The sequence below is a fragment of the Mustela nivalis genome, assembly GCF_964662115.1.
Source record: "Mustela nivalis genome assembly, chromosome: 17".
Classification (NCBI taxonomy): domain Eukaryota; kingdom Metazoa; phylum Chordata; class Mammalia; order Carnivora; family Mustelidae; genus Mustela; species Mustela nivalis.
The window spans coordinates 25,630,245-25,655,909 of record NC_139036.1 but is presented as its reverse complement, the minus strand read 5'-3'; the positions used below and the strand labels follow the sequence as shown (position 1 = coordinate 25,655,909).

The following is a 25,665-nucleotide window of genomic DNA, read 5'->3' as shown; positions in this document are numbered from 1 at the left end:
CTTCCCCTCGTGATGGTTCTGATCAGCGTGGGAGTGCTCAGAGGCTAGGTGGAGAGGGGAGTCCCAAACTTCTTACTTTTCTGGTTGACCCAGGCTCTGGGACTCAGAGCAGCCTCCTCGCCCTGACAGTCCTCCCACAGCTGAGCTCAGCAGACAGGCCCCGAAGGGGAGCCCTCTCCCTCCCAGGGCAGGAACTGAGCCAACACCTTGTACAGAAACAAGGGAAAACACTCCCTGATTTTTAATCTGACTTCCGATCACAGCGCAATGGGCATCATACACACTTCCAGACCCTGTGGTGGGAAACCCTGATGGGGGGGCGGACAGAGACTCAGAATGGGGGTGGAGGGAATCAAAATCAAATACCTGGAGTGCAGTGGAGGGGGGGGAGGGGGGCCGGACAGGCAGTACATTCCAATGGCTCCCATAAGGGGCAGCCAGAGGCCTGGGTCCCCCATGCCCACCTCAGGTGCCTCAGCTGGGGGTGATAATGATGGGGCAGGTGAGATGCTGCCATCCCTCACCCCATCCCCTGGGTGCACCAGGGGGCAGGGATGCAGGGGATCAAAGGGGGCAGGCCCTCTTCCTTACCCTCCCAGCCACTCCAAGGTGTGGGGAAGGGGAGCCACCTCCTCTGTCTCAGAGGGAGGCTCAGAGAGGGTGGGTCACTTGCCCAAAGTCATGCAACACAGCAGGGACTAGAACCCAGAAATACTGGACTGTCCAAGGTCAGGGCAGTCACTGAAGCACTGTGCTACACCCCACGGATGGAGGGAGGATCAGCTGGGGAAGTGGAAGGGAGAATCAGATTCCCTCTCACACTGGATCTGGATAAATTCCCTACCCATGACCCCTCCCCCAAATCTACTCCATCACTGCTCTGGGCTACCTGATTTTCTGGTCTATACACTGCAGCTTGGCTACATTGAGGCTGGGTTGATTTATCTGCCCCTCTTCTAACGAGGGACCTTCCTATCATCCTACCACACCAGGGCTCAGGACTTAGCCTCAAGGAGAACTCAGCTAGGGGCAGGGGACACGCACCATTGTTCCCATCCTCCAAGTACCCCAGTAATCCCTCAGGCTGGTCCTAATATCTTTATGGATTTTGTTTTTTCTAAATCGGTACAAAACTGACAGTGATCAGCTCCGGTGACGAGAGGTAGAAACCGGCCAGGCAGCCGGAGAAAATGGGGTGGAGTGAGTCAGGGCATAGGGCCAACTGGTGTTGGGGTAAGGGCGTATCAGATCCTGAGGGCCTCTATCGAGGGGTGGAGGTGTGGGCATATCTCCCCCAAGCACAGGGGTCCCCATAATTCTTTTCCTGGTTCTGCCCCTCCCCAGATTTATCAGAGAAAATCTGAGATTCAAGGCAGGCAGGGTCTGGGGCAGTCAGACTGGAGTGGGATGGGGGAGATAAGAGTCTTCACTAGTACAACCTAACCACCCCCTCCCAACCCCGGGAGGCACCACCTTGCCCACCACCAGCCCCCCAAACCCAACATCCCCCAATCTTGCAGACCACCCAACGCAGGAGGGAATAGAGGGCTGGAACCTGGCATCGTGGAAATAAATTTATCCTTTGGGGGATTCCCTCTCCACACTCCATCAAGAAAAAAGTTGTAACCCAGGGGGTGATCTGGCTTTGGGGTCAGGAAGGGGATGAGGGGCACCCGGCAGGGATGGACCATCGAGTTAAGGCTGGAAGGTAGGTTGTTGTGTCTCTGGGGGTTGCTGGGCGGGGAGATCTCCCTGGAACGGGGAGAGCTCAGCCTTCTCCTCCTGACTGACCTAGGACTCAACCCTCAGACCCCGATTAGGGTCCTTGGGCCACCTGCATCTCTCTGCCCTGTGCCGGTGGTGCTGACGGTCCAGAGGCTGGCCTCATAGAGAAGCTGCCAGGATCTGCGACAAGGGGATGAACGAAATGAGAGCCCTGTGAACGGAGCTGGGGAAGGCGGAGCGGAGGGTGGATAAGATAGCTAAGGACCAACAGATGCTTGGGCAGACAGACACGGGGGAAAGAAGATGCAGGGCAATGACAGACACTCTCTCTGGAGAAGACGGGTGGGGGCCCCCACGGCCAAAGCAGCACCTCCCCACCCCCAAGCCCCGCGCTCACCCTCCCGATCCCAAAAGGCCAAGGCGCCCCTTGGGGCCCGGCCGGGCACACGGCGCTAGCTACAGCACTAAAGGCGGCGGGCCCAGGAAGACGGATGCGGAGAGGGGCTGGACCTGGCCGTCGTGGGAGGCTCCCCTCGCCCTCCACCTCTCCCCGCAGGGCCCGCGGCTGCGGGGGCTTGCCAGGGCTGGCCAGCCCGAGTCCTTCCCCGGCGCTCCCCGCCTGAACCACCCCGCAGTCCCCGGGGGGCGGCCCCCCGCCTGGCCGGTCGGGGTGCAGCCGCGGGCTGGCGCGACGTCACATGATGGCGCAGCGGTTGCGGCGCAGCGCGCCCTGGAAGCGCAGGGCGGCGTGCACGTGCTTGCAGCGGGCGCAGCCAACGCTCTTGAGCAGCTCGCTGAAGAGCAGCAGGATGTGCCAGTTGTACTTGGCCGAGCACTCCACGTAGCCGCACTTCCAGGTCTTGCGCACCAGGTGTGACACGTTCCAGCGCGGGATCACGCGCCCGCGCTGCAGGTCCCGTTTGTTGCCCACGATGATGATGGGCGTCTCCGAGGTGCCGATCACCCTGCGGGGTGGGAGCGGGAGGAGATTTCAGAACGACACAGCCTGGTCTCCCAACCCCTGGACTTCAAGAAGGGCAGGCCGTACCTGGTCAATACTGCTACTACTACCCTACCTCTGTTCCGGGCACAGTGCTCAGTCCTCGGGGTGCCTTATATTCTCTAACGGGAACAACTGATCTAAACGGTGGGTCTGTTATCCCCATTTGACAGATTTGAAACCTGAGGCTTATCTGTTAACTGGGTTAAAGTTAACAGATACGTGGCCCTGGCAGTTTTGCTCCCAGAGCCCCGGCTCTTACCCACTGCATTAGACTAGTCAGCCACCCCATGGTAAGAAACCAAAAGTGAGTTATTAGGAATAGGGACAATAAAATGTGTATGTCTGGATGTCTGTGCAGGAACCAGAGGGTATGTCACCAATGCCCTCCTCCCCACCGCCCCCCCCCTTCCCCTTTCCAGGGCTGTGGATAGCATTGGAGTCCCCAGAGGTGGACCCTCACCTCGTCTCTAGGATCTGCTGGCGGATGGTCTTGACGTACTCAAAGCTGTCAAAGCAGCAGATGTCGTAGACCAGGATGTAGGCGTGGACGCTGCGGAGTCCCCTGCAACAGGCGTCTGCCCACTCCTGCAACACCCGCAGCCGGTGCCAAGGTCAGAGCAAACCTGAGGGCTCCCTTTGCCCCCAGCCACCTCCAGGCATAGACAGAGGGCATTCCCTCCTGCCACTGCACCTCAAGCCTCCCACACCCACACATCCCTAGGAGGCCTGGCCCAGAGCAGAATGGAGGAGCTCGGTGGTGCAGCAGTGGCTTCCCCATCTCCAAGCCAGGATAGGGCAGGTCCCACTGCCTGACCTCTAGAGTCCCAGCACTCACTGTCGTGTGCATTTCTGGAGCAGAGATCTGCCTTGTCCCGTTTCATCGCCCAAACCATTCATGCATTCCTCCATCCACTTGGTCCTCTGTTCAAGTACATGTGTCATGTGCCTGCCTCTAAGAGCCAAGCCCTCTGAGCTAGTTGTTCCATCTGTTGAAATCCTCTGTCTTCCAGTTTAAAATCCTTCTTCCTCCTCCAGGGAGCCTTCCTGCAAGCAGGGGACTACTCCCTTCATTTCTTGTGTGCTAAGAACACTCTGATTCTACCTTGGCCATTAGAGCTGTTTCCATCCCCAGTTCCCTAGTTCTGCTGTGAAGTCCCAAGAGGGTGAGAGCCAGCCAGGCCTGCTGTGTTTTTGTGTTGATTCTCAGCAGGCTCTTTCATTGCACTACTTAGGCTGGTGAGCTCTCTGTGGCCTTGAACCCCCCCTTCTCCATGCTGGGATCCGTGCAACTTCGGCCTACAGCACTGCTCTGAGATTGCTACCCAGAAGTGCTCCTTCTGTTTGCTCCACGCTGCCCTCAGGATTGAGGAGAAGACTTGAGGAAAAAAGACTGAGACTAGCTGCATAGTGGGGGCTGACTTAGACCAGGGCCCAAGGGCAGCTCTGGGGAGAGAGAGGTTCCTGAATGCTTATGGCAAATTCTCAGAGAGGGGCTGCTGCTCCAGAGGAAGAGGCCCCTGGAAAGGCTGAGTGTACTGAAGAGAAGATTCCTTAAGAGATTCATTAGCCGGGGCACCTGGGTGGCTCGGTTAAGCCTCTGCCTTCGGGTCAAGTCATGATCCCAGGGTCCTGGACTGGGCTCTCTGCTCAGCGGGAAGTCCGCTTCCCCCTCTCTCTCTGCTTGCCTCTCTGCCTACTTGTGATCTCTCTGTCAAATAAATTAATAAAAAGAGAGAGAGATTAATTAGCCGGTTAACCTTCCAGCAGATGGCAAATGCAAGAGCAGTTGAAGCCAACGGGTGTGTGGAAAGAGGAGGTCTCTGATGTTGGAGGAGGGGGAGGCCTCCAAGAACAGAGAGCACCAGGGTCTTCTCCCTTGAGGGCATGGGCAAAAGACACGGAGGAGGTGCAGGCTGGTGCCCTGCCAGCTTCTGAGTTGCCTTGGGGCAGGGGCCAGGCTCAGAGGACTCGGGCTGGGCTCTCCACCTCAGAGCAGGAATGAAAGAAGAAAGACTCTGATGGCCGGCCTGGTGGAGAGTTCAGTCAGTCCGGCTCCAGAAAAGCACATCCCGACGGAAAGGCTTAGGAGGCTGCTGCAGTGCATTTCCCCTGGGAGATGATGTGGCATCTTTTTTTTTTTGTGCTGAGTTTTAACTTTGGTGCAGGGGGAAGATACTGGGGACAAATCTAAAGCCAGGAACCAGGGGGCTGGATTCTCGGGCCAGGGATACAGGGAAGAGGGCAGTGCCTTCTGGGAGCCTGGGACCCTCTGGTGCATGGGGTTCCTCCTCTCACCGCCAGGAGGAATGGGAGCTAGGGGCAAATGGGCACAGAGGGTCCCACCTTCTTCCAGCTCTCTGCTGGGGAGAGGGAACAGCTGCCAGCCTCTGAGGGTGACAGCCTCACCTCTGCCCCCACATGCTGCCTCCTCCAGGGGGCCTCCAGGCTGCCTTCCCTCCCACTGCTCTCTGGGGGCTCCAAAGAGGAGAGGAGGAAGGCTCCTGATTATTTGGGTTGTGCCTTCACCCCTGATTGAAGGGAGGGAATAGGAAAGCTCAGCTTTTCTTCCAAGCCAGCTCTGTGCGGGGTTCCAGACTGGAAGTGACCATCTTGGGGCTGCATCAAGACCGGGGAGCAGGGGAAACTGAGTCCAGTTCTAAGGACCTGGGAGCTGAGGGCGGCTCTGCCACCTGGGTGCGGACCCTGCATGTGTTGTTCATTTCTCTAAGGCTAGCTTCCTCCTCTGACGGGAGAGGGGCTACAGGGGGAACTGCTGAGGCTCAGACCACTTTCCTGGGCTGCCTCTCTGCTGTCATTGGGGAAGAATGTATTTCTCTTCTCAGACAGGGGCCAGTGAGATTCTTAGCTTTTATATTTGATCTTTGAGGATGCAGGGTCCCTTCTCAGTCTGTCTCTGCTCAAAGTCACTTTTTTTTGTGCTCCAGGGCATCCAGGAGAGTCTAAAACTCAGGATCAACCAGGAAGAGAAAGGGCAACAACCCAACAGAAAAGATGGACAGAGGACTCAAGAATTGTGAGAAAAAGAAATGCAAAAGCTCTTATGCCTATGAAAAGATGCTCAGCTTCAACCATCATCAGAGACACAAACCAAAACCACACCGAGACTATCACATCTCATCTATCAGACTGTCAGAACCCCCCAAATTGGACACTAGAGTCTGATGGCCAGGCTTCAGGGAAAACAGCGCTCACATACACGGCTCTCACAACAACAGAAATAGGCAACTTTCCTTCCAAATTCAGCTGCATTTATCCTTTGACCTAGCAACGCCGTTTCTGCGGCTCGATTCCACAGATACGCCTCCCCCTGTGCAGAGAGACCATGGACCAGGCTATTGGTGCGGCACACTGGAAGTTGGACACACAAGAAGGGATGCCTTGGTCCCTCTCTCCAGGGGGGTGTGGCACAACCGTGCTACTGACATTCAGATACCAACCCTCGGGGAAAATCTCTAGGTTATAATATAAGGCAAAAAGACCAGGTGGAGAACTTTTTTTTTTTTTTTTTTTTTTCTGTAAGAAAGGGAGTGGAAGAAGAACACATTTTCTTATTTGTTTAAAGAAACTGGAAGTGTGAATAAAAAGCCAGCGAGGATGGCCATTGAGAGTGGGGCAAAATCAGGGTGAAGAGGGCAGGGCGGGACTGGGGTTTCTCTGGGTGTACCTTTTTGCAGTTGGGACTTTTTTCCTTTTTCCTTTTTGTTTTTTTATACAAATTTAGACTTTGAAACTATGTCTTACCTATTCCAAAACTGGAATTAAATTAAAATTTAATCTACAACACAATGTGAACGAATAAGCCACGCTCAGTGAGCAACACTGGAAGGGAGGCTGCGGACACACTAAGGCCTCCATTGAAGTCTCCTCGGAGGAGAGGCACGATGCCCTGACCCCGGACACACGGCCCCGACCTCGTGGTTTCCAAGGGGCAGATCAGGCTTTTGTCTTCGGTGTGGGTCCCTCACACCTGGGGCGGGATAGCCTTGTGTCTCTGGACTTGGGCCATAGTCCTCCTGCCCGGAGTTGCCAAGACAGTGCTGAGCCTGAGCTGCTGCCCCAGAGATGGCTGGTTTTGTGGTCACAAGTGGCCAAGCTACGACCCCTGCCTGTCCTTCCAGAGAAACCTCCGAACATTCCCGTCAGGGACTTCCTTAGGTGAACAAATGCCTCTTAGTGTTGAGCCACCAGAGGTGGAGAGAGAGAGAAGGAAGGAGGACCTGGTCCCTGCAGGGTAGGGAAAGGAGCACTGTCAGCCAGGGCACTGGGGGCACTGGAATCCAACCCTGCAGGAAGGCTGCCCCGTGGGCTAGTCCAGAGGTCAAGGGGCACAGCATCACTTAAAGAAAGGCCTTTGGATGAAAGACTGGTCGGGGCCTCCCGTCTCCAAGAACCCACCTTTCCCAGGCCCTCGCTTTTCCTTCTGCTGCCCCTTCTACAGACGCCATGGATCTGAGAGCCTGGAACACTAGCAAGCATCTAGTGTTCCTGCCCTGCTTTCCACTGCCCCTTCCCCGCCCAGTCCCACTCAGCGGACGCAAGGCCGCCAAGCACACACTTACTGCGTGTGTGACCACTGCCTGCTTGTCTTCACCTGACTGTGAGTAGAGTAGTTCCAGGAGAGCACACTGCACATCTGTTCTGCACGCCATCCCATCGACCCTGGCGCCCAGCCTACATGTTACACGCTCATGACATGCATGTGGAATAAAGTGGCACCCAAATGTCGGCTCTAAGCAGGGTGGCCCGCGGTGCGGCACGGAGCCCTTGGAGCCAGATGATGGGGACGGGGCCAGAGCCCAGAAAAGGTGGGAGACCAGCTTCTCCCCACCCCACTTGTGCCCACCAACTGCTGCCACCCCCCTGACTCCCCAGTCGGCTGCCCCAGCGGGTCCTGGGCCCTCGTACCTGCAGCGTGTTGACCGGGAAGGTGCTGATGGGTGGGAAGTCGAGGATCTGGAGGTCGTGCACGTGGCCGTTCATGACGACGGCAGGCAGGTAGAGGCGGCGGGCGGTGGTGGGCACGCAGGCCTCGCTGAACTCGTTGTACAGGAACTGGCGCACGATGGCACTTTTGCCCACGCCTCGCGCCCCCAGCACGGCCACCCGGTAGGTGGAGACCATGCCTCCCGCCCCGCTCCGCCACCGCGTCCTCGCCGCTGCCTGGGGCTCCCCCGGGCTGCATATTCCAGGGGCTGGGGGCTCAGCCACCGTCAGGACCCACCATTGCTGCCCTTGCTTGCCCTGGGCCCTCTGCGGCCTCCACCTGGACTGTGGGGACAAGAGGTGGGCTTGGTGGGCCCGTTTTTCCCTGGATCTGTCCTGTTACTGCCCCACCTCGGGGACTCAGCTGCAGCAGCCGCTGCCCCTCAGCATGCCTTCCCTTTCCCAGAACACCTAGCCGCTTCTATCCGGAGTCTCTCCATCCTCCCTTCTCCGTCCACTCCCCCCGCCACCCTCTGGTGGGAATCCCTCTTTCTGTATTATGACCGGACTCTTGGCCAAGTCTGGCCCACCCTCGTACCCCCACTAAGGCAGGCTGTAACGCAGAGCAATGCACACGAGATTTGCTCCAATCTGAGCTTTCCCACAGAGCCCGGGGGGAGCCGAGTCCAGGGGGGCTCAATGGAGGCGCTCCCAGCATTTTGTGGAGAGAGGTCTTAATTGGGCAGGACGTCTTACAGCCCTGCTGCCAGGAGGTACCTGCCAGCAGCCGACTCAAGTTACCATGACAACCCAAAATATCCCCTGTTTCCAAATGTCCCCCAGTGAGAAGTCTGGACTGATGACCGCTTTGGCCCTGGAGCCCGCCATTCGGGGAGCACTTGGTATCAGCACACCCACACAGTGGCCATTGGCAGGACAGGATCCCTCAGGGGAAGCAGGTATTGCCACTTTAGAGAAGATTCAAGAGGGGGCGAGAAGGGGGCCCAAGGGCAGCTACTCCTCTCCTCAGCGTTGTTGCACCCCCTCCAACTTCCAAGTTCAAGTTCTGGCTGGTGCATGCCTATAGTCCACTGGCTACATCTCATTTCCTGGCATCTCCCCGAGCTCGGAGGGTCTGGCACACAGCAGGTGCCCAGGAAAGGGCTGCTACAGGCTTGGGCCTTGCTCTGGGTTCAGTCGCTCCTTGCCTGCTTAGTTTTGGTGACTTTAGAGCTTAGGTCTAAACCCCAGCTCTGACATTTCCTAGATGTGGTCCAAGGGTGCATCACCTACCCAATGAGGGCTACGCTCTGCCCATATGTAAAGTGGGGTTAAGAGTCCCTATTCCTGAGATAATCCAAGTCAACTGTCTTCTCTTTCTGTGAGGGATGGTGACCAGGAAGGCTGGTACTAAGCCTGAGACTTTCTGTCCAGGGACTGTTCGCAGGAGGGTGACACCAGCGCCTGCTCCCTGGGCCCAGGGCAGATGGGTGGGCTGGATTCCCACAGGACCATGTATGCATTCTTCTCTGCGGATGCATGTTCTTTCCATATATGCCCAGTTCATGTCTGAATGGCCCTCAGTCTGGCCTGACTAAAAAAATCCAGTCCACTGGGTACATGTACATACAGCCTAGTAAAACGTAGGGCCGGATTTGGGGTGAGAGCCACCAAGGTCTGACTCCCAGCTCTGCCACCTAAGAAGTGGTCTTGGGCCAGAGACTTCCCCTGGTGTTGTGATGCCGTGAAAGTGATGCTGAAAGGAAAAGGCCAGGGCCCGCAACAGCAGGTGTGCAATTAATAGTGGCCACTGTTGGGTCCAGGGATTCCTCATCCATCTGAGGTTTTCTAAAATCTCAATGGGACTCCTAGCAATCCCAGGAAGGGTCACTACCCACTCTTGCTCATGTACTTGGGTTGTGGGGTGTGTGTGTGTGTGTGTGTGTGTGTGTGTGTGTGTGTGTATGAGAGACAGAGAGAGAGAGAGACTCTTCTCCCCGTTTTATTGAAGGTAAAACCAAAACCCCAAACCAGAGGCTCAGGCAAGCGGAGACCACACACAGAGCTGAGCTCTCAACTAAAGACTAGGACCCTGATTCCTTTTGCCTCATATGGTATCCTTTCTCCAACAGGTGTTTATCTACTTCCCTGGGCTTCCCACTGGGGTAAGGGCCTGTCCCTCCTCCCCATAAATCCCTTTAGGCCCTGGGCCCCTCAGGCCTCCCTGGACACTGTCAGCATGGCAGACAGCCTCCGCTTGGTTAATTACATAACCAGCACAAGCAGCTGGGGAGGGGGGCACCTGGGGGAGGAAGAGAGGGCAAGGAATGCAAGAAGAGTCCCCCCACCTCCCTCTGGGTGTGGCCATTTAGAGGGATCTAAGATGTGTCCTACCTGCAGATTCTCCTGGACGCCACACTCCCTGCGCAGAAATCAACCCTTTCTGGAGAATAGCTGGGAAATAAACGGGGATAGTGCTGTAGCCAGGGAGGGGGTGCAAGAGAGGCCACCACTGGGCTGGGGCCAGCCTCCTGGAACTCACCAGGCTCGAGTGTGGCCCTGTCCCTGACTCAGAGGTGATCGGTGCCCCCTCCCTCTTCTCTGGCAGGAGTCCTGGGTCTAAGTGCCTATTAACCCAACGTCCCTAGCTGGGTGGGGACTGAAGGGGGCTGTCCCGAGAATCAGGGCCCAGCCCCCTGAGCGCGACCTCTCGGAGGCCTGCGCTCTGCAGTGAGTCTGCAGACAGCGCCTCAGCAAGAGAGGCAAGAGACGGGGGACACACACGGGGGCCCAAGCCTGCTTCTTTTCCCCTCCCTGGATCTGGACACACGAGTCCTACCCCAGACTGATGGGCCGAGTCACACGTCTGCCCGCTGTTTGTCCCCACACGTTCATGTGGGAGTGAGCGGGTGGGGGCGTCGGAGGCTGCTGGGCTCCCCATGACCTGATTGGTGGGAGTCTGGCTGGGGGGATGCCGGAGCCCTGCCTGCTCTCCGCCTCCAGCACCTTGCAGCCCCCCCTCCCACCGCCGCCAGCTCCCGCTCTCACGTGGCCGCCCCGCGCAGCTTCCCCGCCAGCCAGCCGACCCCCTCCGCCCTCCTCGCCCCTGCCCCCAGGCCCCGCCACCTCGCTCCCACCAGCCCCCGGCCCTGCCCCGCCCGCCTTCCCTCCTCCCGCCGCTTACCCGGGGCCGTCCTAGCTGCCCCCGGCCCTGGCCGGCCGGCCGGCGGGGCCGCGCTCCCCCCGGGCTCCGGCGCTGCCCCTCGGCTCCCCGGCCCGGGGGGAGAGGGGTGGGGGCGCCCCCGGCCGCCCAGTCGGCGCGGGTTCAGCGGCGGGCGCGGAGGGCAGGTGCGGGCGCCGAGGGGGCAGGAAACCTCCAGCCCAGCGCTCCCTCCGGAGCGCGCCGCCCGCTCGCGCCGGCAGGAGGGAGGCGGAGGGGAGCGCCAGGCCGGGCGGCGGCGGCGGCAGCGGCGGCGGCGGCGGGGGGGTGGTGGTGGTGGTGGTGGTGTCGGGCTGGCGTTCCGCTGGGTCCCTGAGCCTGACAGATTCGCTCGCACGGGCCTGGAAGAATTCTTCTTGAACCCCGAGCCTCCTTTGCACCCCCTCCCGACCCACCCCGCCAGATTTTTAGCTCCCCACTCCCCGAAGGGGGTGGGAGGAAGGCACTGGAGAGGCCCTAAAGCCTTCTGCTGCACTCCAATTCCTTCCCTCTCCACCCCGCCGCCCTCCACGTCCAGACTAGCTTCCCTCTCTAGATCTCCCTCAGACCTTTCCCAGGCCAGCGCGCTGGCCGCACCTGTGTGCCCCTCACTCAGTGCTGGCGACAGCGTCCCGCTTCTCCGCCGCCGCACGGCGAACGCCGGGTGGTCACTCTCGCCCTTCGCGGCAGCGGAGCAAGAAGGGCAGACCGGGGTAGCCGCAGAGCATAGCTTATCTCCTGCCAGCGAATGACCTCCACTCCCCTAAACCGACTGCCCCCCTCTCTTCTCCAGACTGGGAGATAGCAGCGTTTGTCAGGGGTTGCAGGCACGATCACTTATATATTTATTCTAAAACCACCGGCGACAGCGGCATTCGCCGTCGATAGCTCGCATTCCGCCAGGGTGTACTATGTGCCAGACACCGCGCTCCAAGCTTTGCCTGCGTCCTCAGATTCAATCCTCCCGGTTCTATGAGGTTGCTTTTACAGATGAGACAGCTGAGGCCGAGAGGGGCTGAGTAACTGGTCTTACTGAAGGGCAAAATTTGGAATACAAAGATGGGGAATCCTTACTTGGGCGGCCCTCCCAGCCCAAGGGGGAGAAGCAGCCCCAGCCTCACTAATTCTGTGCTGGGTGAAAAGCCTAGGTTCTGGAGGAGGGCAGGAGGGACGAACTAGTTAGAGTCATGAGGCTGAGAGGAGGCAACTTTGAAGGAAGGAGCCTTGAAAGAAGTGGATTTGGGGCAGCGGGTGGGAGGGAGGCTGTGGGAGAGGAGGGCTACAGGTGAGGGAAGGCAGGAGCAGGTACAGAGCTTTGCAAAGGGAGTGCTAGGAGCAGAGAGCCCAGGGCCTGCAGCTTGGTGAGAGGAGGCAGGGAGGGGGCTTGAGGTAAGGTCTCAAAGGCGGTGCTTGCTGGGTAAGGACTTGGATTAGCCCTGGGCCGGATAGGAAGGCGGTGAAGGGTCTCTAAGCAGGGCAGCCACCTGGCCCAGAGTTGCAAAAATGAATTTTTAGTTGCCTGCAGGTCAGAGAGAAGGAAAGGCAAGCTCAGAGCTCTCTCCCGTGCTTTACCCCTGGAACCCAGCATTACCCACTACGACTTTCTAGACTTTCTATTACTCATGGGCTCCAGATTCCTCACCCAGCCAGTTTCCTCCTCCCTTTGGGCTCTGCATTTTGGGCATGTTCCCAACTGCTCCTCCTCCCTCTCCCATCCAGACAAAGCATAGTGGTTATGAGCCTGGACCTCAGAATTGGACAGATCTGGGTTTAAATCCTGGCCCACCTTCTTACTATGTGACTAAAGGCCCGTAACTTGAACTTTCCTAACTCTATTGCCTTATTTGTAGAGTGGAGATGTGATCAGTTGTCCTCAGGGCCTAAAGGAGCTACAGGTACAGAGAGGCTTTTTGTTGTTGTTTTTGTTTTTAGGTGTAGAGAGTTTGTTTTTTTATTTATTTTATTTTATTTTATTTTTTTAAAGATTTTACTTATTTATTTGACAGAGAGAGATCACAAGTAGGCAGAGAGGCAGGCAGAGAGAGAGGAGGAAGCAGAGATCATGACCTCAGCCGAAGGCATCGGCCTAACCCACTGAGCCACGCAGGCGCCCCAGGTGTAGAGAGTTTTTAATCACAGTGCGGGACCTGGAGGAAGTCTCAACGTGTGACCTCTATTTTTTCTTGCCTTTTAAAAAGACATACAGCTATTCATATGGGAGGTTGGACACCACCTTGGGAAAGCGTTTCCATTTATTCTAGCTGGGGTCTTAGGGCATTGGGGTGGGGTATGAGAGGGACCAGGAAGCAGCTAGAAGGTGGAAATATTCCACCTGGAAGAATTTGCAGAGAGAAATCAGATTTTATGGGCCCTTTGTGGGGCCACACCAGGGACACTGAGAGCATTTCCTAACTTGACTAAATTGTCTACAGCACCATCCGTCCTCTGTTGTATCTCGAAATCATTAATGCTTACTTTGCCCAAGGATCTCAGACTTTATGTCTACTCCCCTGGCCATGACCGCCACCCCCCATGCCATCACCCCCACTCCCCATTTTCTGGTTCTATTTCCCCCCAAGTGGAGTAGAAATATAATTTGTGATGCTCACACTCATGCCTTGGTGCCAGGCTTCTCAGAAACTTCTCTTGCTAGGAGAACACAAAGCCATAGGTTAATTAAGGGATCTCATCCTTGCCTTCAGTGGTAGGTCATTTAAAATAGTATTTTTATATAAAAAACAAGCAGCCACAGTACTAACATAAAATGTAAAATATGCCTGCATTTAATATTTAGCTAGGTCATTTAGTTTTTTGAGAGTCACTTTGGGCTGAGAACTTACACTGGCAGGGCCTGCTCCCTCTCTAATTACCTTGGTGAAAAGGTTTGAGGCGCCCTGTCCTGGAGTCTGTCTGACCTTGAGCCTCACGTGGCTCTGGTTCAGCTGGGGATGTCTGAGATGCAAGCTCACTCTCTGGGGGAGATGTACTACATCTGCGACAAGTAGATAGGGTACTACAAGTAGATCCCAAGGCCCAGACACCCAAGTGGGACAGAATAAACAAAGACCATGCTGATTGCTTTTTTTGCACCCCATCACAGCTCAAAACCCCACTGAGCTTTCAAAGGTTGTTTGGCCGGATTCTGGAGCCTAAGACCGGAAGTGGAAAGTGAATGAAACCAGGGAGGGAGAGCTAGAGGCTGCTTGTGAACATCCTCCTCTAATACCCGTATGGTGTGAAGGAGCCGCTGAGCTGTCCTCTCTGTCCCAGAGCGCTGGGACAGTCCTGTTTCAAAGTGATACTTCGGGAGATTAAGTCCTTCTGGGTCCAATCAACCTCCAAATCAGCCTTCCGAACCTTGTTGGCAGCATCACGAATGGCAGGGCAAAAGCTAAATGAGAAACTGAGATGGCAAGTTTGCAGCCAACTCGGAAACTTTTCAAGAAACATCCTTGTTGCTAATAACATGTCTGGGGGCTGGTTGGGATTCTAGGATTAGTGCTCAGGAGATAGAAACGGGTAACAACGGGGGAGGTGTGATCGTTCCCAAGTGCCACACCAGGTATTAAAATAAACAGGCTCTTGCCTCCTGGAGCTGGGGGTGGCAGGGAAGAGAAATCTGGGTCCAAGCAAAATCAGAAAAAGCATCAATGCATGAGGTGGGAGTAGGAAGGCTCAAACCCCGGAGTCCTCAACTGTTTTCAGGCTTCAGAAACAACGTACCTGAGATCTCAGTATTTCCTAGTTGCCATTCTGGCAGCTGAGAAAGTGCAATGGGAGGTCAAAGCCTGGGGCCAGCGTGGCCTGCTCTTAGTTCTATGTATTGGTAACTTGGGGGCTTAGCTGGGCCAGCCACTAGCCTGGTGGTTGAGTGCAGAGGGACAACAGAGGGCCCATTACAGAACTCTCAGGGGAACTCAAAGGGTAATCCGTAGTATCTTGGGGTAAGGACACACATAGGGCGTCTGTCACACCTTACCTGAAAAGTGGGGAATTTAATGCCAGATTCACGGGGTATGGTAGGCAGGTATCATGTGCGTGAAAATTGCTTTCCCATTTTTCCTTTTTTTTTTTTTTCCCTAGAATGGTTCTGGACAACTGCCATTATATTTGGCAACTTTTTTTTTTTTAATATATTTTTAAAAACTGAGGTATAGGCGAAATACAATGTGTTCAATTCAGGTGTACATCGCGGGGATTCCACAGTTACATACACTATGAAACCTTCGCCCCAGTACGTGTACTTTACAACCCGTCACCATGTGGAACTTGCACGTTACTGACTGCATTCCCTTTGCCGCTCACCCCTGTGACTTACTTTATAACGGGAAGTTTGCATCTTTTCATCCCCTTCTCCTATCTCACGGATACCCCACCGTCCCAGAGCTTCAGCATTTCTTCCCGTTACAGGAATACCAGCATTCATTTAAGAGTAAGTAGGCATACCGGAGTGTCTTTCTCTGGTAGCTGATTTTCGACCCCAGCTGCACGGTACAAATACAGGGAGTTCTTCTAAAATGCAGATAGCCCCCACACCCCACCCGAGCCTGGTTGAGCACAAATCATCAGGTTTTTGAAACTTTACATGTGGTATTCATGTGCACCCAAGAGTTGAGAGCCTCTGAGGGGCAACTGGCTGGCTCAGTCAGTGGAGCGTGCCACTCTTGATCTCAGGGTTGTCAGTTCGAGCCCCACATTGGGTGGAAATTACTTAAAATCTTAACAAAAATGTTGAAAGCCTCTGCCCTGAGAGTTTGCCCGACCTGGTATCATTCTTGGTGAATCCCGACAGATTTCAGAAAGGCCCATCCCTCTTCATTTCTTTAACTTTGAACCTTAACAAAGACCAACCCTGGCCCCGCTGCTTCCCAAGTGTCATTCCTGTCACAGCTTGAGCGAACCGCAACCCCGCAACATGATGACAAGCAAACAGTTGCTGGCTTCCAAAGACCGTTCTTTCACGGAGTCTGGACACCCAAGTAATGAAAGCGGCTACTGTTGAGCACCGTGCAAAGCAGCTAATGCACAGTCACTCTAGTGGTGACAGGTTCAGGTCCTAGTCTGAGGGCATTTGGGGTTGGATCCCTCAGCTTCCTTCCCCCGCTCCAGGTTGTGAGATTTCAGAGGCTGTGGCTCATCAGAATCTAGGGTGGGGCCTCTAGCTTGACACCACCTGGGTCCTGGGCTCCTGCGATGCAGGTGACTAGACTTGAACTCTTAAGGAAGCCTGCTTTCAAGCATTGATTCTATTCACTGGGAAACACATGAGGCCCAAGTTCAGGTCCCAGCAGCTTTTATGCATTTCGAGACAAATCATCCTGGGTAACAGAAAACTGGTGAGTAGTTCTGCTGTGCTGCCTCTGCTTCCAGGGCCCTAGCAGGGGCCCTGCCAGGGAACACAGCTGGCTCCTGCAAGCAGGTCCCGTCTGTGGTGGCAGTACAGGGCTTGGTTAACAGGAGCCTCTGCAAAAGGTACAGGATTCCTCCTCAGGTCAATCTTATTTCATCTGGCTGAATCCTGGGAGGGTTGGGGCAGTCGAAAGAAAAGTTGTAGTAGTATGGTTCTTAATGCCCCACCCCGCTCCTGGGCAGCAGTGTTGTGTCCCAGAGTGTCAGTTTTGGAAGCAAAGTATACACCACAAACTTCATTTTGTGTAAATGAGTTTATTGACGAAGACACAAGGTCAAGCTTCCCCCCAACCCCCACCCTCCCCAAGAACAGATCCGAAGAATGATAAGCATTCTTGGGGCACCATTTACCCCTCCCACTCCCAATTTCTCTCCAGAGTCCCAAGCTGCACAACACAGACACACGAAACAGGCTTGGGCAAGGATAGACACTCAGGGAATCTCTGACCAGCAAGAGTTCTGGGTGTGTGCGTGCTTCCCTGCCCTTCGTATGACACCGGCCGACGTTAACAAAGACAAACCGAGGCAGAGGAGAGAGTGGAGGGCAGGCTCCACTGCACCTCCCCACTTCAGCCGAACTCAACATGGGCCAAAAGGGAAGCTGCAGGGGAGGCAATAGGTGCTGTCTCTTCAGGAGAGAGGTCCTCTTCCAAGGAACAGAATCCCTTCCTAACCACACAGGGCAGCCTCCCCAAGGCGTGAAGAATTCCCAGACTGGCTCAGGAAGGTGAGCTGAGAACAGCAGCGGTTACACACTGCTGCTGGGGAGGTTGACAGAAGCCTCGTGTCGGGGGCAGAGGGACATACTCTGGTATAAAACTGTTCTGTCTGCTTAGATGACACATACACTTCCTTGTGGAACAGCAGTTTGCTCTGAGATGAGAACACGGTATTTGTAGTGTGAACCTTCTTCATTGCCTGTGTCCATCCGGCTCCATGAATGATTTGCCAACAAGGAAACTACCAGCCCGCTTTTCTACCTAACACATATATGCCCTGTGCTACTTCCTGTTCTCCACATGCCTCAGGGGTGCTGAGTGCAGGATGCAAGTTCCTCCCCTTTTCCCCGTACCCCTGTCCCAGTCATTCTTCTCGTGGAATCTCAAGGTTTAGGAAACTGCTTTGGGGGACCCACTCCCCCCAAGCTCTGCAGCTAGTATGAATCAGGGTCATTTAAGATATGCTTGGACTCTGGGGTGGCTTCTGCTCTTGTTTTCTAGGATTCCTCTTCTTGGCACTCACTCTGAGTTCAACATGAGTCCTTTGGGCCCCAAAGTGCCTGTTACTTGTGTAGGGCAGCTGAGAAGAGCGGTCATGTTCATAGATCCTGAATACTGGGTACCAGGCAGTATGACAAGTGCCCAGAGATGTAAGTGTGGACGCTGCTACAGTTGGTGCTTTGGGCCCAAAGCATCCTTTGGCAAAACACACCCAAAGTGTTAAGGAAAGGGATTTCACACCTCCCACCTTCTGAGAGAGGACAAGATTGCCTGACCCTCTGAGATGGTCCCAACTGCTGTGGAGCCTAAGTAATAGGTCAGATCAGAAAGCTAATGGGATGTAGTGAGTCTGTGGCCTCTCTGAGCACACCCCATCTCACTTCATCTGCACCCGCCCTGCTGGCCTCAGGAACTGGGGCTCCAGGAGCACGTGGGGAAAGTGTACGCTCTCACTCTGGCATCTGGGGGTACCTTCCAGTGAAGAGAGATACTCTGCTGCCACCTGATGCCAAGGAACGGACTGCCAAAATCAGTGTGGAGTATGAGAAGAGCCATAAAGGAGGAGGCACGGAGAGGGCAAGAAAAGGGCATTGAAGAAAGGAAAATCAGTGAGACACTCCTGTAGTGAAAACAACACTGATGCCGATTTAGGAGACCAAGTCCCTACCCCGCCCAACAGCTAAAAGGCCTCAGGCAGCTAACATCTGTTTACCTTTTGTCTTTTGCCTTTTGTCTTTTTCCATTTTAGGAAAAACAGGGCTGGTGTTATTAGTTAAAGTCTGTTTTAACACTAAAACAATGATTTTTGATCTGAATTGGACCTGAGAATTAAATTAAATCCAGGGAAGGGAGTGAGGGAAGCCCATTTTGGTTCCTGTTCCCCATCTCTACAAAAACTCCTTGGTCAGCGTAATCTGTGTGTTAGATGGAGGGAAAGGAATGTAGTAAGTTCTAATCTCTCTAAGCTGTAGGACCGAGAGGTCCTATATGCTGCCCCCAAAGCACCTGACAAGGAAGACCCCCATTCCCAACTGCAGAGCTATCAAATGAGGTAACACGGGGTAGGTGGAACTACAAGGAAAGGGAGTTTGGAGACAGAAAAAAAAGTGAAAACCCAAATGACGAGGGACAAGGTGGCCATGGATAAGGAACCCTTCCCAGGGTGGGCAAAGAACCACATCTCTTCCTCCAGGACTGTGTGGTTCCTGGCGGTCATTTGTTTTAACACTTTCTACCAGGAATGACGCTATTCCCTCTCCTTCTCGTATGTACAAAAATATAAAACAATAAAGTGCAGTTTATGTTTCAGTGACACTTTTCCTTGCTTTAATATTTTTTGTCTTTTTCTGCTTTTGAAATGAGCTCTCAATTACAAAATATCAAACTACACTCAAAAATGCCAGCCACTGGCACACTACGGAGAAGCTCACAAGTAAGGACAGATCGCAGCGGCAGGTGGCAAGAGGTGGGACGTGATCGAAGCAGTGGTTACAAATGTTCACAGGAAGCTAAAACTATCCAACAGGTTGTGCCCTAATGTTAGCACAGGTTACACTAGTCACTACCTTGGTGGGTGGCCTCAGTGTGTTTGAGTTCAGATTCTACACGGCAATATGACTTCTTCCAGTTAAGAGTTCTTGGCTTTGCACCAATCACAGCGTGGCCGGAGGGCCCCGGACCAGTCTATTAGTTTTTCAAAATGCTGTCGTAGACCTGATAGATGTACTGGGAGACTTCAGGAGCTCTGCACTTCAGTGACAGCTGTTAGGAGGAAAAGGAAAAGATTAGTATGGAGGCTGGCATGAGCTCAAAAGGTATCCAAGACTCAATTCAAGAAAATCTCTTTCTGTTTCAAAGAGAGAGGAGCTTCTGTCACTGAGAAGCCAAACCAGGAGATTCTGGTAAGAAGTTCTGTGGGTCTGAAATATTCAATTTAATCACTGTCAAGTAGTGCTGTGTTTCCACCTAAATTCTCTGTGGGTCCACGAGATTTGTAATACTAATACTAAATACCAATACTAATACTAAATACCTCAAAACCCCTGGCTGTAAGGGAAAAGCTGCTCCAGGGCTTTGCTAAGAGTCACAGGGGTTATTACCAGATGAGAAGGTAAGGGCTAAACCCTAACTCACTAGTGGTCACTTCGACTGCCTGCCCCAGTCTCCCACTCAGATAAGGATGGTTATGTCAGGCCCGGTTCAACAGGATGTACGATCAAGTGAAATAAAAGTGCGGTACGTCCAAGGTACTAGTCCTTTCTGTCTCACATCGAGGACACCAAACACACTGTTAGGGAAGGAAAACAAGAACATGAGAGACTTCGCGTACGCAGACAGCGATTCATGGCAACAGCTTCCTCACACACTTGCTGCCTCCTCCAACAGGCAAATCAGACACTCCTGAGGCCGCTCCTCTGCCCCCTCGCTTCCTCCCATCTCACAGTTACCAAACCAACATAAAGACACTGAAAATGATTTCACTGCTGAACACTGAGGTTTTCACTTGGAGGTTCAATGAGCACAAAACTTAAATCCAGATTCGAAATCTTTGTATCAGATTAGGAAAAATATTATTGACACTACATAATAGAAACCTGCAAACAGCATTTAGAACCACAGAATTTAATGTTTGCTTTCTGCATTACTGACAATATTGTCCTCCTCTGTTAGGGCCGACAGGAGGAAGTTGTCCTTCATGATGCAGCACTATGAGATTTTAGAGTCTTTTACTTCTTTATTCTCAGACACCAGATGATTTCATACAATACACAAAAGATGAGACTGTTTTTGGCAAAAATATCAAGATATTGGTCAGCCCTGAATTTCTTGAAAAACCTCACATCCTCAAAACTTAAAGTAGGATTTAAAAAATGCAAAGGACAGGGGTGCCTGGATAGCTCAGCTGGTAGAGCAAGTGATTCTTCATCTCAGAGTTGTGAGTTCCTGCCCCACCTTGGGCATAGAGATTACTTAAAAAAAAAAAAAGAAAAAAAAAAAAAAAGGGAGCAAAAAACAAAACAAAGCCAGCCAAACAAAGGAACATCAAAAAAGGCTCTATTTACAGCTTTAATATTCAGTCTGTAAGGCACTTCCAAAGTTACTGCTTGACATTAATCAGGAAGACAATTCTGACAAATGTAAACACACACACACACACACTCCCAATCAAAAAAACCCCAACTACTTTAAGAATATAAATATGCATAGAAAACAGCTCCCTACTTCGTTCAAAGCTGCAGCCATGGCATGTCCCTGACTTTCAAGCTCCCTATAGAGGCAATTCTGTACCTCCTCCTCCACAGCCTCTCCACTGTCACTGTTGTGGAAAATTCTTGTGGGAGAGTAAGTGGGTTCAGAAGAGGAGGAGGAGAGGAAGCTAAAAAGAGTAAGAACAGCCTATGGGAGTTAACTCTTAGACTAAAGAGGGGTGGTTCCTCTCCCCCCAAATATTTTTTCCACATCTTTGTAATAATCCTTGAACATCTACCAGTTGGGAGACAGACTTTTTTTTTGGGGGGGGGGGTTCATGACTGATAAGGAAATGCCTCCCTCTTCAAAAGCCCAATCTGCCAAGGCCAACAATGGGAGGAAAGGGGAGCAGTCATGGACTGATCAGACCTGGACTTTGAGTTTCTGGTACTCTTTGGAAAGGGGCAGGGGTGGTGGTGATGAGGAAGAATCAGTCTCTCCCTCTCTCTCTCCCCTATATCATACTATGCTCTTCCATTCCCCTCCCCCACCAACCGCCAAGCCATGCCAACCTTTAACAAAGGGTTGGGTTTAGACTTAAAACTCATCTGTTGCCTTCCAACTAGTACAGCTAAGACAAGCTAGAATGAATTACAAAAAAAAAAAAAAAGAAAGGAAAAGAAAAAGGATCTTGTTAAATCCTGAAGCAAGTACAAGGGAAACATACATTATAAGAACAAAGCAGCTACAGAATTTGACTTAAAAAGCTAGGACTCTGTGACTCATTTTGTATGGCTTCTAAGGGAAAAGAGACCTTATTAAAGTTTTAACTTTTGAACTGCTGGTTTACTTATGTGAGATATCTTTAATATCAACCACTCAGGAATTATCACCCCTCTAGGCCCATCAAGGAAAGAAAAGTCACTTTTCACGGCTAAGTAAGCCAAGGGCTTAACATATCTGCTTCTGGTTTATAGTCTGGAACACGCTGTTCCACCAGAGACAAGTTATCTTTCCAAATAAGATGTAGTTACTTGGAATGATGGGGCCTCATCCTTATAGGATAAACATTTCAATACAGTAAAGACTGGGTAAAGGGTGGGGGGAGTGATTTATCAACCCCTTAGGAGGCTAAGGGACCACTGGTCCTCCTGCATTAGTACTGGTTCAACCAGATTGCTTTCCTCCTTAATACCTAGTGGAGACAGAGTAATATTGTAATGGGTGTTTAGGGTGATAGAGGAAAGGGGACGGACCCACGGGATTCTGAAGTCTGTAGCACCATTTAGGGAATGAATTAGGTCTGTATCAGATGTTGAGATGGAAAATTTGGATTGTTCTGTGGGCAGAAGAAATCTAATCACCAGATGGATGGAAAACAGGAGAGAGGGCAGGTTGGTGTAGCTATAAAAAGGCACCAGGAGTCAAGGTGGCTCAGTGGGTTAAGCATCCAACTCCTGATTTTGGCTCACATCATGACCTCAGGGTCGTGAGATCAAGCCCTACATTGGGCTCTGTGCTCAGTGGCAGTCTGCTTAAGATTCTCCATCTCCCTCTCCCCCTACTCTCTCTCAAATAAATAATCTTAAAAAAAAAAAAAGGCATCATGAGGACAAAATCCCACTGGATTATTTCTTACAACTGCACTTAAATCTGTAATTATCTCAAAATAAAAATTAAAAAAAAAATACATAGGCAGCCCTTTCCTTTTGCAGCCATCACAGAAGCACCAGCAGCCAACATGAAGTTCAATCCCTTTATGACTTCTGACCAGAGCAGGAACCGTAAATGGCATTCCAGTGCACCCTCCCATATTTGCAGGAAGATGATGTATTCCCCACTTTCCAAAGAGCTGAGACAGTACAATGTGCGATTCACGGCCATCCGAAAGCATGATGAAGTACAGGCTGTGGAGGACACTGTACAGAGGTCAGCAAATTGGCAAAGTCGTCCAGGTTTACAGGAAGAAATACGTCATCCACACTGAACGAGTAGAGCAGGAGACGGTGGACAGCACACCGTCCACAGGGGCACTCACCCTGGCAAGGGGGTTAGCAATAGACTCTAACTGTACAAAGACTGCAAAAAGATCCTTGAGCAGAAAGCCAAATCTCATGAAGCAGGAAAGGAAAAGGGGCAAATATAAAGATGAAACAATTGAGAAGCAGGAATAGGGTAATCTTATGTATGACTGTAATTAAAAACTGTTAAAATGGAAAAAATATATATATAGGGGAAGAAATGTCTTTCAACAGGTGAATGGATAAGCTGTTGTACACCCATATGGGGGACTACTACTTGGTCATAAAAAAGAACTTTAGATACTTATTTAATGACCTGGGTAAATGTCAAGAGTATGGTGCTAAATGGGGAAAAAAAAAATCTCAAAAGATTCCATACTGTAAGAATTTAAATTTATATAGCATTCATGTGAAAGCCTATAAAGGGAGAGGGGGAAGAAGGAATGTCTGTGGTAATGGACGGTTCTGGGTCCTGCCAGTGGTGATGGTTATCTAAGTCTACACACGTATGATAAGACTACACGGTGCTATACGCTCCCTGACTGCCACCATCAGCAACAACAAATAGTAATGCAGGACTTGGAAATATTTAATAGTGTTGAACCAACATCAATCCCCTGTTTGAAAAATGTACTATGGGGGTGCTTGGCTGGCTCAGCTGGTACAGCATACAGCGCTCGATCTCTAGGTCGTGAGTTAGAGCCCCATGTTGGGCATGGAACCTGCTTAAAAAAAAGAAGAAGAAAAAAAGAAAATGTACTATGAGTGTGTAAGATATTATCAATGGGGGAAAACTGAGTGAAAGATACATAGGAACTTGGAACCATTAAAAATTTTTTTTTGTGGGTCTCATATTATTTCAAAACAAAAAGTTAAAAATTTTAAACAGGGGTGGTTTGTCAAGCATCTGCCTTCAGGTCAGGTCATGATCCCGGGTTCTGGGATGATGTCCCACATCGGGCTCCCTGCTCGGCAAGAAGCCTGCTTCTCCCTCTCCCACTGCCCCTGCTAGTGTTCCCTCTCTCACTGTGTCTCTCCTCTGTCAAATAGATAAATAAATTCTTTAAAAGAAAAAAAAATTAATCAAATTATATTTAAGACAGTGACATTAAGAGGTCCTTCTCAAAATTCTCATTATCCTTATAATGAATACCATAGGAAAGGTCAAGAGATAGCCTGAATTCTAAGCACAACACACCTACCAACAAACTACATGATCTTGAACAAGTTGCTAATCGTTCCTTATTTTAATTTTAATTTTTAATTATTTATTTTTAAAAGATTGTATTTATTTATTTGACAGAGAGAGATCACAAGTAGGCAGAGAGGCAGGCACAGAAAGAGAAAGGGAAGCAGGCTCCCTGCTGAGCAGAGAGCCTGATGTGGGGCTCGATCCCAGGACCCTGAAATTATGACCTGAGCCAAAGGCAAAAGCTTAACCCACTGAGCCACCCAGGTGCCCCCCTCCCTTTTTTTTTTTTTTTAAGAGAGCAGGAGAGAAGGTGGTTAGAGGGAGAGGGAGAGACTCTTAAGTAGACTCCAAGCGCAGCAGCATGGAGCCAAACATGGGGCTTGATCTCAAAAGCCTGAGATCATAACATGAGCTGAAACCAAGAGTCAGACGCCTGAACTAACTGAGCCACCCGGGCGCTCCAAGTCATTAATCATTCTCAACTTTGGTTTTCTCATCTGCAAACTAGGAGTAATCATGCTTCTTTAACTTAGCTGAGATGAAAGACTGTACACAATAAAATGGATGATAAAACAAAACACACACACACTCTCTCTCTCTGAGCACATTTCTAAGGAAGAAAATGGAAGTTATTTTACAAAACCTTGATTTTATAGTGAAGACCTGCCCTTCCAAGAACAGCACAGAAGGGCTTTTTCCTTTCTTAGGGAACTCAAAGTAAATGATGGGGATTTTCTTTCCAAAAAAGACAAGACTGTTGGAGGACAAGGTGGGTGGGAGGAGTGTCTACTTCATGGAGGAAGCCTGAAGTTCCCCACTCACAAAAATCTAGCCTGACAGGACCAAGCACGTGTGCGCACACGTGCACACACACACTTTCCCAGCTACTTCAAGGGAGGGAACTAGTTGGGAAAACACCAAGAATTCTCAGTTCTGGGTGGTACTATTCCCTTGATGAATGCTAATGAAAACAGACTTGGCTGTTAAAATTACGGAATGCGGTCACAGGCTTTTCTTAGCTAAATGGCTAATATGCCCCCTTAGTCTCCTGTTTAGCCATTCAATATTGAACGGTATTCTCTTCTGTCCCTTCCTTCAAAACAGCCTACAGAAGCTTCAAAGATAACCAAAGAAGAAGATATTGTCCCATCTCAAGGGCTTTTATTTTACAACAGGCAATGACAGGCAGCATCCTACTGGGATATCACACTTCACAACAGCAAACACATGTCCGGTGCCTGCAGTGTAGTCTTTGTTGTTCAAGGCAATCGCTCCTGCTCTAAAAATATTGCCAGATTTAAATTTTGGTCCAGTATGGTCCTAAAGGAGTTTTCCCAACTACAGTCCCCTTGTCGTCTTCCAATGGTGTGCCCCAGTTTTGCCTTACCTTTCTCAGCAGGGTCTTCAGGGCATACAATGCAGCTAAAAAAAAGGCTCATGTGTCTAGGACTCTGACAGCCTTAGATCATGAACTCTAAAGCAGGAAAGAAGGCCTTCAGAAAATGAGCTATGGAGACAGGCCTCTGAGCAGCTTGTTAGAGCACCATATGCACAGAAATGCTAGGTGAGTACTGCGAGTCACTCAGCAAACACCAGGGGAAGTCTGCAGCACTCCTTAGAGAAGATCACTGGGGACTTCTTTACTAACTGCCTGTTTTGGCTATCTGGGGTCTGAAGCACCTCTTCCAGGTCTTTCCACCAGGCTAGAAAAAATGAAAGGGCTCTGACCTCACTTCTCACACCCATCTACCTCAAGAAAGGAC

At 51.7% G+C, this 25,665-nt stretch overlaps 2 protein-coding genes and 1 pseudogene across 7 annotated transcripts in view; 1 reads left to right on the top strand and 2 right to left on the bottom strand.

Annotated features, from left to right (window-relative positions):
• Positions 1 to 210: 210 nt before the first annotated feature.
• Positions 211 to 11,135, bottom strand: RASL10B (RAS like family 10 member B). Of its 3 annotated transcripts, none has more exons than XM_082707413.1 (5): positions 10,857 to 11,135; positions 10,067 to 10,126; positions 7,655 to 8,017; positions 3,189 to 3,313; positions 211 to 2,690 (listed from the first exon to the last, which is right to left on the bottom strand). In XM_082707413.1, the coding sequence occupies exons 3-5, from the start codon at positions 7,868 to 7,870 to the stop codon at positions 2,420 to 2,422; spliced, it is 612 nt and encodes a 203-aa protein (XP_082563539.1). In that variant the 5' UTR covers positions 7,871 to 8,017; positions 10,067 to 10,126; positions 10,857 to 11,135; the 3' UTR covers positions 211 to 2,419. The 3 variants fall into 3 exon arrangements, with proteins under 3 accessions (XP_082563539.1, XP_082563540.1, XP_082563541.1); XM_082707414.1 differs by lacking the exon at positions 10,857 to 11,135 and adding an exon at positions 10,215 to 10,502; XM_082707415.1 differs by lacking the exon at positions 10,067 to 10,126 and having other exon boundaries at positions 10,857 to 11,134.
• Positions 11,136 to 18,797: 7,662 nt separating this feature from the next.
• The window catches only part of AP2B1 (adaptor related protein complex 2 subunit beta 1), a 127,822-nt gene continuing 120,954 nt past the window's right edge, over positions 18,798 to 25,665 (bottom strand). For all 3 annotated transcript variants that reach the window (XM_082707326.1, XM_082707328.1, XM_082707327.1), the window contains one exon: positions 18,798 to 19,261. In XM_082707326.1, the coding sequence (XP_082563452.1) occupies positions 19,187 to 19,261 (75 nt within the window). In that variant the 3' untranslated portion in view covers positions 18,798 to 19,186. The remainder of the gene's footprint in view (positions 19,262 to 25,665) is intronic.
• Positions 20,487 to 25,663, top strand: LOC309851738 (large ribosomal subunit protein uL24 pseudogene; annotated as a pseudogene). Its single transcript has one exon. The product of its transcript is annotated as a large ribosomal subunit protein uL24 pseudogene (transcript).

Bases quoted from the DNA above. Each gene is read 5' to 3' on its own strand.
- RASL10B (XM_082707413.1), bottom strand. From the start codon at position 7,870: ATGGTCTCCACCTACCGGGTGGCCGTGCTGGGGGCGCGAGGCGTGGGC. The intron at 3,314-7,654 runs GTACGAGGGCCC...CGGGTGTTGCAG, and splicing joins TCCCGGTCAACACGCTGCAG to GAGTGGGCAGACGCCTGTTG. The intron at 2,691-3,188 runs GTGAGGGTCCAC...CCCACCCCGCAG, and splicing joins CAGCAGATCCTAGAGACGAG to GGTGATCGGCACCTCGGAGA.